Source organism: Nerophis lumbriciformis, linkage group LG09, assembly GCF_033978685.3.
Source record: "Nerophis lumbriciformis linkage group LG09, RoL_Nlum_v2.1, whole genome shotgun sequence".
Taxonomy (NCBI): Eukaryota; Metazoa; Chordata; class Actinopteri; order Syngnathiformes; family Syngnathidae; genus Nerophis; species Nerophis lumbriciformis.
In genome coordinates, this window is record NC_084556.2 from 18,561,444 (window position 1) to 18,575,247 (window position 13,804).

Consider the following 13,804-nt stretch of genomic DNA (forward strand, 5'->3'; position numbering starts at 1 on the left):
CCATAAAATAGTAATTTAGTTTTTTATTACAGTATTTTTACAAAATAGGAGAATATTTTATTCACATTTTCATAGGACGTAAATAATTTGCAAGTGTTAATAGTGCAGTTTTTAGGAGCTAGGTGTTAAAATATCTACTTGGAATGACACATTACTATTTAATAGGTAATTTTCACACTAAAATGAATGGTGTACGTCATTGATATATACATATATATATATAAATATGTATAAAAATACATAATTTGACACTGTAAACATAAAAATCATTTGATGTAAACTGAAACCAGATAAAAAGTGACGTTACTATGCTGAATCCTGTCAGACATATTGCACATACTGTTGGCAGTGGTCCTCACTCCTGATCCAGTAATAAGAAATGAAGAAGTCTGACTGAGGCAAACAAGATGTAATTGTCAATGCTTTGCTAGTATAATACTAAGTAGTATGCAATTACTCAGTGCAGTTAAAAACACACACTGACTGGTAGCATAAAGCACTAACAGTGAGCTGTTAATTTATTTGGACCACAACAAAATACAAAACTTGTGTAGGAATTATGGACTGCTACTGCACACGTTTAGAGCAGTATTGGCAGTGTGGCAAGGTCGTTAAATTAAAAAAAGGAGCAATGAGACAGTTCAATCCTATCTTAGGAGAGGTGACGGCTCCTGGGGATGTGCTGATGGTCAAGGCAGCGTGTGAGGTCTGCTGTTGTGCCTGATATGACCTGCTGGATCAGCAACAAGATTTTATATTAGAAACAAACGAAAAAAGATATCACACTAATGATCTCATTTGAAATACCTTCTATTGCTCGCTTTCCATGGCCACAGACACGATGTGGGCGGCACCTGTAAGAGCAAAAATAAAGAATTGTGTTTTACAGAATAACATTCAAATCAAATATGTATTAACTGTACCATTGTTCTTCATGTTTTCATCCACTATGTGTTGCGTAGTGTTGGCCAGCACATTAGGGTTTGGTTCCTCCATGGAAGGGCTGAAATGTAAGTGACATTGGCGATGAACAGCAAAAAAATACCTCCACTATGAATAATAATATCTATCCATCCATTTTCTACCGCTTGTCCCTTATTGGGTCGCGGGGGGTGCTATCTCAGCTGCACATGGGCGGAAGGCGGGGTACATCCTGGACAAGTCGCCACCTCATCGCAGGGCCAACACAGATAGACAGACAACATTCACACTCGCATTCATTCACTAGGGCCAATTTAGTGTTGCCAATCAACCTATCCCCAGGTGCATGTCTTTGGAGGTGGGAGGAAGCCGGAGTACCCGGAGGGAAACCACGCAGTCACGGGGAGAACATGCATAAATAAAAAAATTACTACCTTTTGCCATTTTGCTGCAGGACTCTGTTTGCCTGTTCAGGATCTATGTGCACCAATCTGGTAACGAATGAATGTCCGTCCCCCAGACTGATGGAATAAAGACATATCCTGAGCTTGCATTCATGGGAGTCATGTATATTTAATTTATACAGCTCAAGTTTTACCTGGAAAAAACAGGAAATATAAAGTATTTTGCTTCATCCCCGAACACCTCAGCTACATTCCGCTTGAAGCCGAGTGAAAATCCATTTTTGTCTGGACCATTTGCAAACACTGGAGCCCTAAAAGCCTCTGGGAAAAGAAGAGCAGTTTAATTGCAGAACCGTGACATCAGCAGTGACCTTGGAGAGGAGAAAAGCAGCACTGTTACTGATTGAATAATTCAAAATCTACCTATGGTGGTCCTGTTCTTGCCTACAAGCCAGAGGTGGTAGCTGAGGAGCGATAAGATACTGATGAAAAACAGCACCGCCACAAAGAACAGGAACAATATGTGGAATTTGGCTGAATGTGTGTCAGGAAGCTGTTTCTAGGGAGAGAAAGATGACATTTTATATATTAATCCTCAAAATAATATCAAAACATTTAGTTTTAGGGGGCACATACTGAACATAAGAATCCAGGCAAGATTAGTATTAGTAAATCACTTTGAAAAGTGTCTATACTTACAGTCCAGAATTTGATGAAGTATTGGACGACTGTTGCACAAATTACTGCACAGTAGAGTGAGGCATATGTCAAAAACAAGACAAAGTACTTGTAGTTGGAGAAGCCGACACAGTTATTTACCCTGGGGAAAAAAAGACACACACAAAACACACATCAGGGGACAACAGTAAGACTGAATATAGATTAATTTACCGGTAATTGTGGCGGACAACCACAAATAAATTTGGACCAGCGCAAATAAATATGGCACTACCTGTTGGTGGCAGTATGCAACAAAAGGGATGGGTATTGTTTACATTTCAACCAATACTAGTACCAAATTGGTACTTGAAAAATGATGCCGGTACTTAAAAAAAGGGAAAAACTAAAATTTTGGTTAGAAAAAAAATAAATAAAATAACATTTTATTTGTTTGGAATTTTGTGACATTCAAGTAATTGAGATACTTCAATTGATAAATTGAATAACATCGACATAATACTGTCAAAAATAAGTAATAACAACCAAAAGTGAATTATCATAATTATTGCAGCAATACAGAATGTAGAGAACGTGCAAAAAGCGACTCATAATTCCGGGGATTTGGGAATGCTCGCTTTAACTGTGATTGGTGCATAATGAGGAAGCGCTATGTTGTTGTGGCTCATAGCCAGCCTAGCGCTACCGTGCTAGCGGTGTTAAGATGAAGGCTGCTGTTGACGTGTTAAGGGTAATTAACTTAATAGTAATACATTTAAAAAGGCTGTCGAACTCTGTGTGCTTCTGTTGAGAAGTTACATTACTTACAAGACATTACTTGTACAATATCACTGCCAAGCTTTTGTAAATGTTGCTTAAAACAACATTATTTAGCACCGAAATGAAGCACCGATAGCCTGTTCTTTAATCGGTCTGGCTACGACTGCTTACATTGGCATCGGTGCCACCATTGAACAGGGTTTCTGTGCCCATCACTAATCATAACACTATTTCTTAATACAGCTCATACACACCTGGTCTGCCAGAAAATAAAAATACATAGCAAGAAGGGTCAGTGTGGCCAACTTAGCGAGTATGCAAACCCCTCTAGATACAGTGTAATGGTAAATATATTTGTATTCCGATTTTTTTTGTACAAACTACAAATATTTCAGAACAAGGCATATTGAATTATTCCTTGGTTTATTTGTTTTTAGTGAGTTGGTTAAAAAAAACACCATACTGTTTTCCATTTAACAAAAAAGAATAGGAATAAAAACACAGATGTAAGACACCAATTTCTCTAATCATAGAGCTCAATGTTTTGAACAATGTAAAAACAGCAACTGGAAAATTGCAAAATGTCATGATTGTTGCAGTAATGCAATGTTATGAAATTATGGTGCAAGTTAATAGTGACGAAACAAGGGTGACTACAGGCCTGTTAAGAAAAAAAATGCACTTTCACTTTTAGAACAATGTGAATTTTATTTTTAAACTGCTATTTGCCATTAATCATTAGTGTTGATAAGCATACCACAATCATTCCACCTCGGTGGAGACTGGTAAGCTATGGATTACTTTTCTGGTTATAGAAATAGTATCTCCATCTGAAAAAAAGATGTGAAAAAAAAGAACTACTTTACCAGGGACAGTGATGATCCATTTTGAGCACACACCTTAAAGAATAAAGAATATATGAAGTTATAGCAAAGCATAGCAAATTATTTAAATATACAGTGCAAACTGCTAATTAATAGGAATACAGATGTAATTATATAATTTCAAAACAGGACGAGGCAATAGAATAATGAGTACTTACGTCTCACAGGTGGAGCAGTGGTGACAGCGGTCAGGTTTAACTACCTGGCAGTGATCACAGTATCGAATGGCTGTGTAAAGACAAGAGGAAATAGAACACAATACATATCAGGTTTACTGTTTGTATGCTTCATTTCAAAGCCGCCCCGATAAAACATGTTGTATGATGGTGTTTGCCACGGAGCCCAATTAGTAATCCTGTGGAAAAAAATCCTGCTATGCATTAGCAGAAAAAACACCAGCTGTATGAGCATTATTGAAACGGAAAAGGTTTTGTATGAAAAATAATGGTCTGTTATTACTTGGACATAAAGGTAATTATTTAAGTAAATTTTTCTTTCTATGTTTCTCAATGATCTAATATCAAATATATCATGCCAAAACATAACATTTTGTGGCATTTTCCGCAAAGCATGACCAGATGTGTAACCATTATGTGTAGACATGATAGACCAATGTTTGTTTTGATTTGTTCATAATTACTTAAACAGTCATCCCATAATATTCACAAGACAAATATTTAACAATCGAATATTATTTCAAACCCAATATAGCAATAACTAATTTAATTTTAACTATGGGGTTATGATACACTTAAGGGACTCTCATTGCCACCTGCCTGGCCAACATGATGCGGCATCAAATAAAATATACAATTTAACAACCTTCATCATGTTTGAATGTTATTTTTTTTGTTTAGTTTGTGCTCTTATTTATATTGAGCAAACTTGGTGCAATCATGACTAATGATGAAAAGGTGCTTGCACTTCCTGTGACCTTGCACATGTCCTCGACCTGGTGGTCTAATCTTAAGCGGCTTCTTTGAATTCTAACAGAAAGTCAAATACAATACAGCAAGTTTTATTACTGCAGTAAAAAAAGTCTCACCTCCTCCTGCTGTACGAGTGTAGACAGGTAAAATTCTCGCCGCTTTCTTTAGAATTTCTTGTTGCATCTCGGCTCGCTCTTCTCTTTCGAACAGTTCCTTCTCCGCTCTCGGCAGGGTGAACTGACAGCGCAAGAAAAGACAGTCATACATACAAAACACTGAAGCTCTACTCTCAGGATCTAATAGACTGTATCATAAAAAATGACTTAAGAGAGGAATTCGGTATGTGTAAATGAGTTCACAGGAAGTTTGTTATCTCGCTTTTTAGTGTATTAACCCTTGTAAACGTTGCTCTAAATGAACTTGATTCAACTTAATGGCTTGCAATCCTAAAATGCCTTGCAGTATGTTACTAAAGCTGCTAAAATTACAGTAGAACAGACAAAGCCCATAATTGTGAGTCCATTTGTGCAAACGTTTGGTATTGGTGGTGGTGACTTGTCATTCACAAGGTAGCCACACCCATGTTGTCACTTTAAAGGGGTCCTATTGTGCAAAACTAACTTTTCCAACCTATTGGTACCTGTTGTTGTGTATTTGTGATCTGTATAAGTCCCGGAAAATTTAAATCAAACCATGGAGGTGCGGCGGAGATATTTATAAGACAATCTTGCCCTCCTTCATACTTCCTCCAAATGAGCTGTTTGGAATTTGCCCAACTTGAGACTTTTTACCAATTGGTGTTGTCAGCAGATATCTCCATATATGGTAAAGTTTTACCCGAAAAGCTTTGCGAGAGTCTGCTATTGTAGTCCGACGCTGTAGTCAATAAGTTCCTTCTTTTTCTCCATCCTCTTGTTGTGGGGTAGACTGGTGTTGCCGTTTCTAATCAAAAGTAGCGTATAGTTGTAACATATCTATCTGTCTGTAGACTCCCTATGGCAGCATTAAAATTACACCATGGATGACGGTGAGAAGACACAATTGAAGTGAAGGCACGTCAAAAAAGTGCACCCACAAAACAGCACATTTTGAAGAGATGGTCGAAAAGCGGCTATTGACCAAAGAATCACCATTTACAGTATGTAGACCACAAGGAAGTGTTTTAAATGTTAAAAAAAATATAAATATATCATAATATGACCTCATTAACATATAACGGGAACATTCCAAAATGGACAAGAGGCTGCATTATATATATGTGATGAGCATTCAAAGAGCTACCATAAATTCTCTAATCATTCCCAAGGGTGTTTATTTATAATATTGCTGTCATGTCAGATTTTCAGTCAAATCAATCACACTTGTAAATTGTAGAAAAAACACAATTAATCGGTGAATCAGTTTTTTGCATAATTTAAAATCACCCAATATTTGGGAAAATGAAATTTTATTGACAGAATATCATAAACAACATTATATTTAATGTTTTACATGGATGCATGTTATTTATTTATTATGCATTGACCTGATCACTGACTGTATAGCAACCTGCGCCACCTTTCAGGAAACTATTCGCTGTTAAGGTATAAGAACAAAACAAATTGCGTGATTAATCTGAGTTTATACATAATTAATGTAATATATTTTGTAATTAATCGTGAATCTGTTAAATTTGACCTCCCCATTGTTTACCTAAAGTGTAAAGAGGGTGAAGTGTTACTACTAGAAGCGGGTGATAATTAGAGAGAGGGTGTTATTTTATGGATTTTTAACAACTTTTTTTTCTTCACTATAATAATGACTTGGAGTGCATGAACAAGTGGAAAGGAATCCAAAGCTTTCTCTGACTACATGGTTGACTATCAGCAAATAGATATATTGATTCTGATTTACCAACACAGCAGCAACAGTGTCACAGAATTTTGTAACAGTGGTAAGGAGCGAACTGGTCAGTCAGCATTAATAACAACAGTACGGCAAACGAAACATGCATGAGAAGCGCAACAACATTTACAAACCCCGTTTCCATATGAGTTGGGAAATTGTGTTAGATGTAAATATAAACAAAATACAATGATTTGCAAATCATTTTCAACCCATATTCAGTTGAATATGCTACAAAGACAACATATTTGATGTTCAAACTGATAAAACATTTTTTTTTTGCAAATAATCATTAACTTTAGAATTTGATGCCAGCAACACGTGACAAAGAAGTTGGGAAAGGTGGCAATAAATACTGATAAAGTTGAGGAATGCTCATCAAACACTTATTTGGAACATCCCACAGGTGAACAGGCAAATTGGGAACAGGTGGGTGCCATGATTGGGTATAAAAGTAGAATCCATGAAATGCTCAGTCATTCACAAACAAGGATGGGGCGAGGGTCACCACTTTGTCAACAAATGCGTGAGCAAATTGTTGAACAGTTTTAGAAAAACCTTTCTCAACCAGCTATTGCAAGGAATTTAGGGATTTCACCATCTACGGTCCGTAATATCAAAGGGTTCAGAGAATCTGGAGAAATCACTGCACGTAAGCAGCTAAGCCTGTGACCTTTGATCTCTCAGGCTGTACTGCATCAACAAGCGACATCAGTGTGTAAAGGATATCACCACATGGGCTCAGGAACACTTCAGAAACCCATTGTCAGTAACTACAGTTGGTCGCTACATCTGTAAGTGCAAGTTAAAACTCTCCTATGCAAGGCGAAAACAGTTTACCAACAACACCCAGAAACGCCGTCGGCTTCGCTGGGCCTGAGCTCATCTAAGATGGACTCATACATAGTGGAAAAGGGATCTGTGGTCTGACGAGTCCACATTTCAAATTGTTTTTGGAAACTGTGGACGTCGTGTCCTCTGGACCAAAGAGGAAAAGAACCATCCGGATTGTATAGGCGCAAAGTTGAAAAGCCAGCATCTGTGATGGTATGGGGGTGTATTAGTGCCCAAGACATGGGTAACTTACACATCTGTGAAGGCGCCATTAATGCTGAAAGGTACATACAGGTTTTGGAGCAACATATGTTGCCATCAAAGCAACGTTACCATGGACGCCCCTGCTTATTTCAGGAAGACAATGCCAAGCCACGTGTTACATCAACGTGGCTTCATAGCAAAAGAGTGCGGGTACTAGACTGGCCTGCCTGTAGTCCAGATAGGGATGTCCCGATCCGACATTTGGATCGGATCGGCCGCCGATATTTGCCAAAAAATGCGTATCGGCAAGGCATGGGAGAATGCCGATCCAGATCCAGTTTTTAAAAAAACTTCGGTCCGTGTTTTCCAACGCACAGATTCAAATAATACATTCTACTTTTCTGCTGCTCCCTATTTCCCTTCCGCATTTTCCAGCACACCTTCAACACATCCACAAGTCTGGATTCTCACGCAGTTGCTTTTAGCTGCTGGCATTACACTACAGGCTCTTCTCACTCCTTCTTCTGTCTCCTTCTCACAGACAGCAAGCGCAACTTCTTACACACGTCACATACTGTCACGTCATACGTCACATACTGTCACGTCATACGTCACATACGTATACGTCCTCTCCCAGCAGAGAGGTAGCAGAATGGCTAACGTTAGCTGTGATGCTAGCGCAGCCGCTAAGGTGCGCGCCTGCTCAAACGTCCTCTGCGCACGGCAAATCTATGCCACGCACAAAATCAAATAAAAAAATAAGCGCATAACAATTTTCGACACACGGACACGACAGAGAAAACAGTTTTCGTCATCATTGTTCAAATATTGCAACGTCTGTCGAGACGCTTATCTTCATTCGGTGCCACAAGTCCACACCATCAAAATGCAAGGCAAAATTTCCACATCAACACCGTCTGAAAAAATTTGTGATTTTTTTAGTTGTGATTTCCTTCTCTGCATGAAAGTTTAAAAGTAGCATACATTAATGCAGTATGAATGAGAATGTGTTAATGTAGACATGCAAGCCTTGAAAGAACATTTTGAAAATCAAGACTAAATTTCCTGCAATTGGGTGCATTTCTACCCTATATTTTAACTTTAGATTTATTCTCATATCAAACTCTTTTGGCTGTCTTTTTGACACATCAGGCGCCCCCCTCCACACCCCGGATTATAAATAATTCAATGTGATTATCTTGTGTGATGACTGTATTATGATGATAGTATACATCTGATGGTATATATCTGTATCATGAATCAATTTAAGTGGACCCCAACTTAAACAAGTTGAAAAACTTATTCGGGTGTTACCATTTAGTGGTCAATTGTACGGAATATGTACTTCACTGTGCAACCTACTAATAAAAGTCTCAATCAATCAATCAAAACACATATAATCATCATACTGCTGTGATTATATGCATCAAGTGTTCATTCAAGGCTGAGGCAAAATATCGAGATATATATCGTGTATCGCAATATGGCCTTAAAATATCGCAATATTAAAAAAAGGCCATATCGCCCAGCCCTAGTTTCAATGATGCCATTTCTGTTTGTCATGTATAATTTTGTCTATTTAGTGTTTATCCTTGAATAAACAGGTCAGTTTCTTGTTACCAACCATTGTGTATTATTCAAACTCCCCTAATTCAGCTGGCTAGTTGTTATGAAGAGTACTAAAACCCTTTTCAACATGATTCTGACAACTAAGTAGGCTAAATAACTTTAAACTTTAATACACGCTCGGATAGGCCAGTATCGGTATCGGTCAGTATCGGTATCGGATCGGAAGTGCAAAAACAATATTGGTATCGGATCGGAAGTGCAAAAACCTGGATCGGGACATCCCTAAGTCCAGACCTGTCTCCCATTGAAAACGTGTGGCGCAATATGAAGCCTAAAATACCACAACGGAGACCCCCGGACTGTTGAACAAGCTGTACATCAAGCAAGAATGGGAAAGAATTCCACCTGAGAAGCTTAAAAAATGTCTTCTCAGTTCCCAAACGTTTACTGAGTGTTGTTAAAAGGAAAGGCCATGTCACAGTGGTGAACATGCCCTTTCCCAAATACTTTGGCACGTGTTGCAGCCATGAAATTCTAAGTTAATTATTATTTGCAAAAAAAAAAATTAAGTTTATGAGTTTGAACATCAAATATCTTGTCTTTGTCGTGCATTCAATTGAATATGGGTTGAAAAGGATTTGCAAATCATTGTATTCCGTTTATATTTACATCTAACACAATTTCCCAACTCATATGGAAACGGGGTTTGTAAAAGCGCATGCAGAGGTGGCTAAAGATGCTGGATTCTGACCACTCATGATACTTTTGTCTTTACTACTGCCGTTTTGATGAGAAAAAAAAATTTACATCAGGATTTTGCCTACAGCCACAACTGTTGATGCCAATGTAATTTGACCTGGTACTAATTAGAGAACACTGTGTTAATTTGCTTTGTGTGCCACACACCCAGTGACTATAGGAGACTTGGCAAAAAAAAAATGGTAACCATGTAACTTCTTCACAATCATAATTGTCGCCTCCTGCTGGTCATTAAAATATTCCAGGAAAAGGCACTGCTATGTTTCAAAACATAGACCGTTTGTCCACTCATTTTTTTGTGTGCAGGTCACTGTGCAGACTCAGATAGGATTTTATGTTGGAAGACCAAACTTGTATGCAGGCATACCGCTTTTGATGGTTCAGCTGGTCTTGTCCAGATAGTTTTCCAGTAAGACCATATGAACACGAAGAAGAAAACGTGGAAGATGACCAAGTAGCCAACTGTTGAGATAAAGAAAAGGTGATGTAACACTGGTAGCTGGTGTGATATTTGCTAATACAGTGGTACCTCAACTTGAGAGTGTTTTGAGGCATGAGCTGTCTCTTGGCCAACATTTGAGTTACAAGCATCCCCACCGTTATTGCCGTTGGAAATGCCACAGTGAACCCCACCCAAACCATCCAGTCTTACACCCTGGCCTTAGCTTATAGCTAAAAACTTTGTTTTCCAACCTCGGGAAGGAAGGAAGAAAAGGAGTGTAAATTACCAGTGCTGAGAAGAAGAAGCGGATGATAGTTATTGAATTAAATAATTAAATTGGTAAAAACAAGAAAGAGCGTGTAGCCAACTTGGTAAAGCAATTTCAGCATAGCATTGCTAGTCTGCACCATACTGAAGCATAAAAAGTTTAACGGCAGTCAAAAATGTTGAAATAATATCCAAACGGCAGACATTCATCCATTGAAATATAGAGATGGTGATATAAGGATAGGAGTGTTTGACAGAAAAGCAGCTGGAAGGAGAAACTGTAGAAGCCCACTCTCCAAGGTAGTAAATGCTTTATATTATTATTACATTACTTCATAAAACTATTGTACTTGTTACTAATATTACATTCTATTAGATTTTAGTGACGACTTTGACTGGTTTAATATGGAATAGCAATAACTTCAGGGTGTCGGGTCAGGACAGCAATTATTCGTTCAGGTGAGTGCAGGAGAAATAATAGATTGTCAAAGTCCAGATTTGCAGGTTCAATTGTATATTGAAGACATGCATGAGTTGTTCGTTTGCGTGTGTGTATGGTTTCCTATACAAAACAAATGTAATCATTATAAATCAACCTAAGTGACCACAATGCAATAAAATATAGGCACAAGCCTGCAACAGGGCTGTTAAATATACATCACTTAGCTGTGTATACAGTTGACATAAATTTACAGAATTTGAACATCCCAGCCCTAAGTAATGTAATGACTAATAGAATGTAAATAGCATCACAACAATAATTCTAAATTGTAAATTGGGGCTAACAAACATGTCCAATGCTACAAACAGGCCCCAATCAGGGTATGATATTCAGCTAGCAGTTAGCTTGTGAACCTGATGCCAAACAGCCATTAGACCACAATAAAACTGACAAAATGAGTTGCAATACAGTTTTAAGCACACAACAAGTGATATTAAAGTGTCTATAAAGTAACTCACTTTGTGTTGACGTACACTGCCAATTAAACAATTTACATCGAAGTTCAACGTAACTTTCAGAGCTTGCTGATGTAATGATGCATTCAATGCCCCCTCCAGTGTCGTAAAAGTGAACTACACTCAAGCAACCCAATGACACAAAAAGAGAACAAGCGTTACAGAGACAGTCTTTTGTACTAGATTGTTTTATACAATATTTCCTATTTAACCTTTTTTTTTTTTTTTACATTGTGCTGTTTTTGGCGGCAAGCATCAATTAAATTGATTTCAATTCAATTGGTGATGTTGATTTGTGAATTGTGAATTATATTTATATAGCTCTTTTCTCTAGTGACTCAAAGCGCTTTTACATAGTGAAACCCAATATCTAAGTTACATTTAAACCAGTGTGGGTAGCACCGGGAGCAGGCGGGTAAAGTGTCTTGCCAAAGGACACAAGGGCAGTGACTAGGATGGCGGAAGCGGGGATCGAACCTGGAACCCTCAAGTTGCTGGCACGGCCACTCTACCAACTGAGCTATACCGCTTTGAGATGCAAGTGTTTCAAGTTAAAAGCTCATAAGTTGAGGTACTACTGTACTGTAATAAGAGGTTACAACTAAAAATTGGCCCTAGTGTGTGGATGTGAGTGTGAATGTTGTCTGTCTATCTGTGTTGGCCCTGCGATGAGTTGGCGACTTGTCCAGGGTGTACCCCGCCTTCCGCCCGATTGTAGCTGAGATAGGCTCAAGCGCCCCCCCGCGACCCCAAAGGGAATAAGCGGTAGAAAATGGATGGATGGAACTAAGAATGGGCATCGATTTGTTGTTAATAGATAAAACGATTGGGTGGTATATTCTAGTCTGGAAGCAATTAAAGTTACATTGAGTGCAACATTTTGGTTCAACAGGCAGAGGCGCTGTTGATTCGTTTTCAACTATTTTGACATGACGTCAACCATAGGAAGCTGAGTGGTCTCTAAATCCAAACTAACATTATAATATTGTTGGAGAACAAAATGTTGTCAAACGCCCATCCCTAGTTACGACAACATGATAAATAAAGCAAAAGACTTACTTCGTTCTGCATTTTTGGGGATTGTATCTAAAGTGAGAGACAAAATATTAGTCAGTACATGTCAAGAAAGCGTAGATTCACATCCCACTTTGCACTCCACCCTGCCCTGGCGCCATGTGGCAGCAGCCTGGCACGGCTTGTAGTGACCCAGCCCCCCCCCCCCCAACCACTACCATCCTTTCCTAATGAGACAGAGCTTTGTTGAAGGAGGAGGGAGGCACCCCTCGCCTGACCACAGCTGCTAAAATACATCTACATGCAGATAATGGTATCATCCGTTCCACGCTGACAGCTGAGATAAGGTGCCATCTGTGAGTGAAGGACAGTGAACACATTTGAACAGGAAGCCTTTGCTTCGGAATGAATGTTGAGCCTGTTTGTTTAACAAACAAATGTAATCTTAGCTATTTCAATGACTCTGTTGTTTATGGAAAAGGCAAGTGTATATTAATAAAATACACAATAAACTACATATTACAAGCCCTTTCAATGTGGTAAATTAAATGTGTGTACTCATAAAACACATACTCAAAAACATTATATGAAATATTTTGTTTTGTAAGAGAACATTTGAAAGTGTGTGTGTCAGCTGTCTGGAAGTAGACTCTAGTGTACTTTATTTACTTATTGATTGGTATATTTCTGCTTGTTTGCCGTCGTATAGCTACTTTTTGGAAAAAGTATTAATAAAAATGTGAATTTCAATTACTTTTCCACTTAAAATCATCTCACATTGAATAACACAAAAAGGGATGGCCCCTATTTTAGCTACACAAAAGGCACCATGAGACTTCCTCTTCTCACCCTAAAATAAAGCTCAATTTGCCCACTTACTTACTTACTCTTCTGTTAAAAGTAACTACAATAGAATAATACATTGAAACACAACAACGAACGAAACATTACAGATTTCCGCGTCAAGTTTGTAACGGTGCAATCATTTCAATCAAACAAACAGCTGAGTGAAGTTGGCAACAGGGAAATTGTCAAACAACCACATCTCCGCCCGGCGGCAGCGGGTTAGATGTTTATATTTGTAAAACTGAAAGAAGAAAAATAGCTTTACTTACAAACACAAAGCTCCACAACATAAGCGTAGTACGACCATCCCACGACCAGGTTGATAAAGAGGACAGGTATCCAGTTAATAGTACGCTTGCAGCACCTCAGTGTATGCGAGGGCGCCATCTTTAATCTGTCAAGGACTGTGGAGGCCAGTGACGTCACGACCAGGGTTGGTGAACGAGTAGAGAC

At 38.4% G+C, this 13,804-nt stretch overlaps 1 protein-coding gene across 3 annotated transcripts; it reads right to left on the reverse strand.

Annotated features, from left to right (window-relative positions):
• Nucleotides 1-85: 85 nt before the first annotated feature.
• On the reverse strand, nt 86-13,804 carry LOC133607613 (palmitoyltransferase ZDHHC20-B-like). 3 transcript variants are annotated; one of them, XM_061962416.2, is made up of 13 exons: nt 13,621-13,804; nt 12,551-12,577; nt 10,193-10,287; nt 4,692-4,812; nt 3,805-3,874; nt 3,629-3,661; nt 2,025-2,145; nt 1,749-1,884; nt 1,520-1,646; nt 1,356-1,442; nt 924-1,003; nt 808-854; nt 86-730 (listed from the first exon to the last, which is right to left on the reverse strand). In XM_061962416.2, exons 1-12 carry the CDS (start codon nt 13,736-13,738, stop codon nt 811-813), a joined length of 1,059 nt encoding a protein of 352 aa, XP_061818400.1. In that variant the 5' UTR covers nt 13,739-13,804; the 3' UTR covers nt 86-730; nt 808-810. The 3 variants fall into 3 exon arrangements, with proteins under 3 accessions (XP_061818400.1, XP_061818398.1, XP_061818401.1); XM_061962414.2 differs by having other exon boundaries at nt 89-733; nt 13,621-13,802; XM_061962417.2 differs by lacking the exon at nt 10,193-10,287 and having other exon boundaries at nt 89-733; nt 13,621-13,791.

What these genes read in the sequence shown, in the direction of transcription:
- LOC133607613 (XM_061962416.2), bottom strand. Translation starts at nt 13,738, where the DNA reads ATGGCGCCCTCGCATACACTGAGGTGCTGCAAGCGTACTATTAACTGG. An exon ending in CACTGCTCCACCTGTGAGAC is followed by an intron (nt 3,662 to 3,804) that starts GTAAGTACTCAT and finishes TTATTCTTTAAG; the next exon opens with GTGTGTGCTCAAAATGGATC. An exon ending in ATATTTCCTGTTTTTTCCAG is followed by an intron (nt 1,443 to 1,519) that starts GTAAAACTTGAG and finishes TTATTCCATCAG; the next exon opens with TCTGGGGGACGGACATTCAT.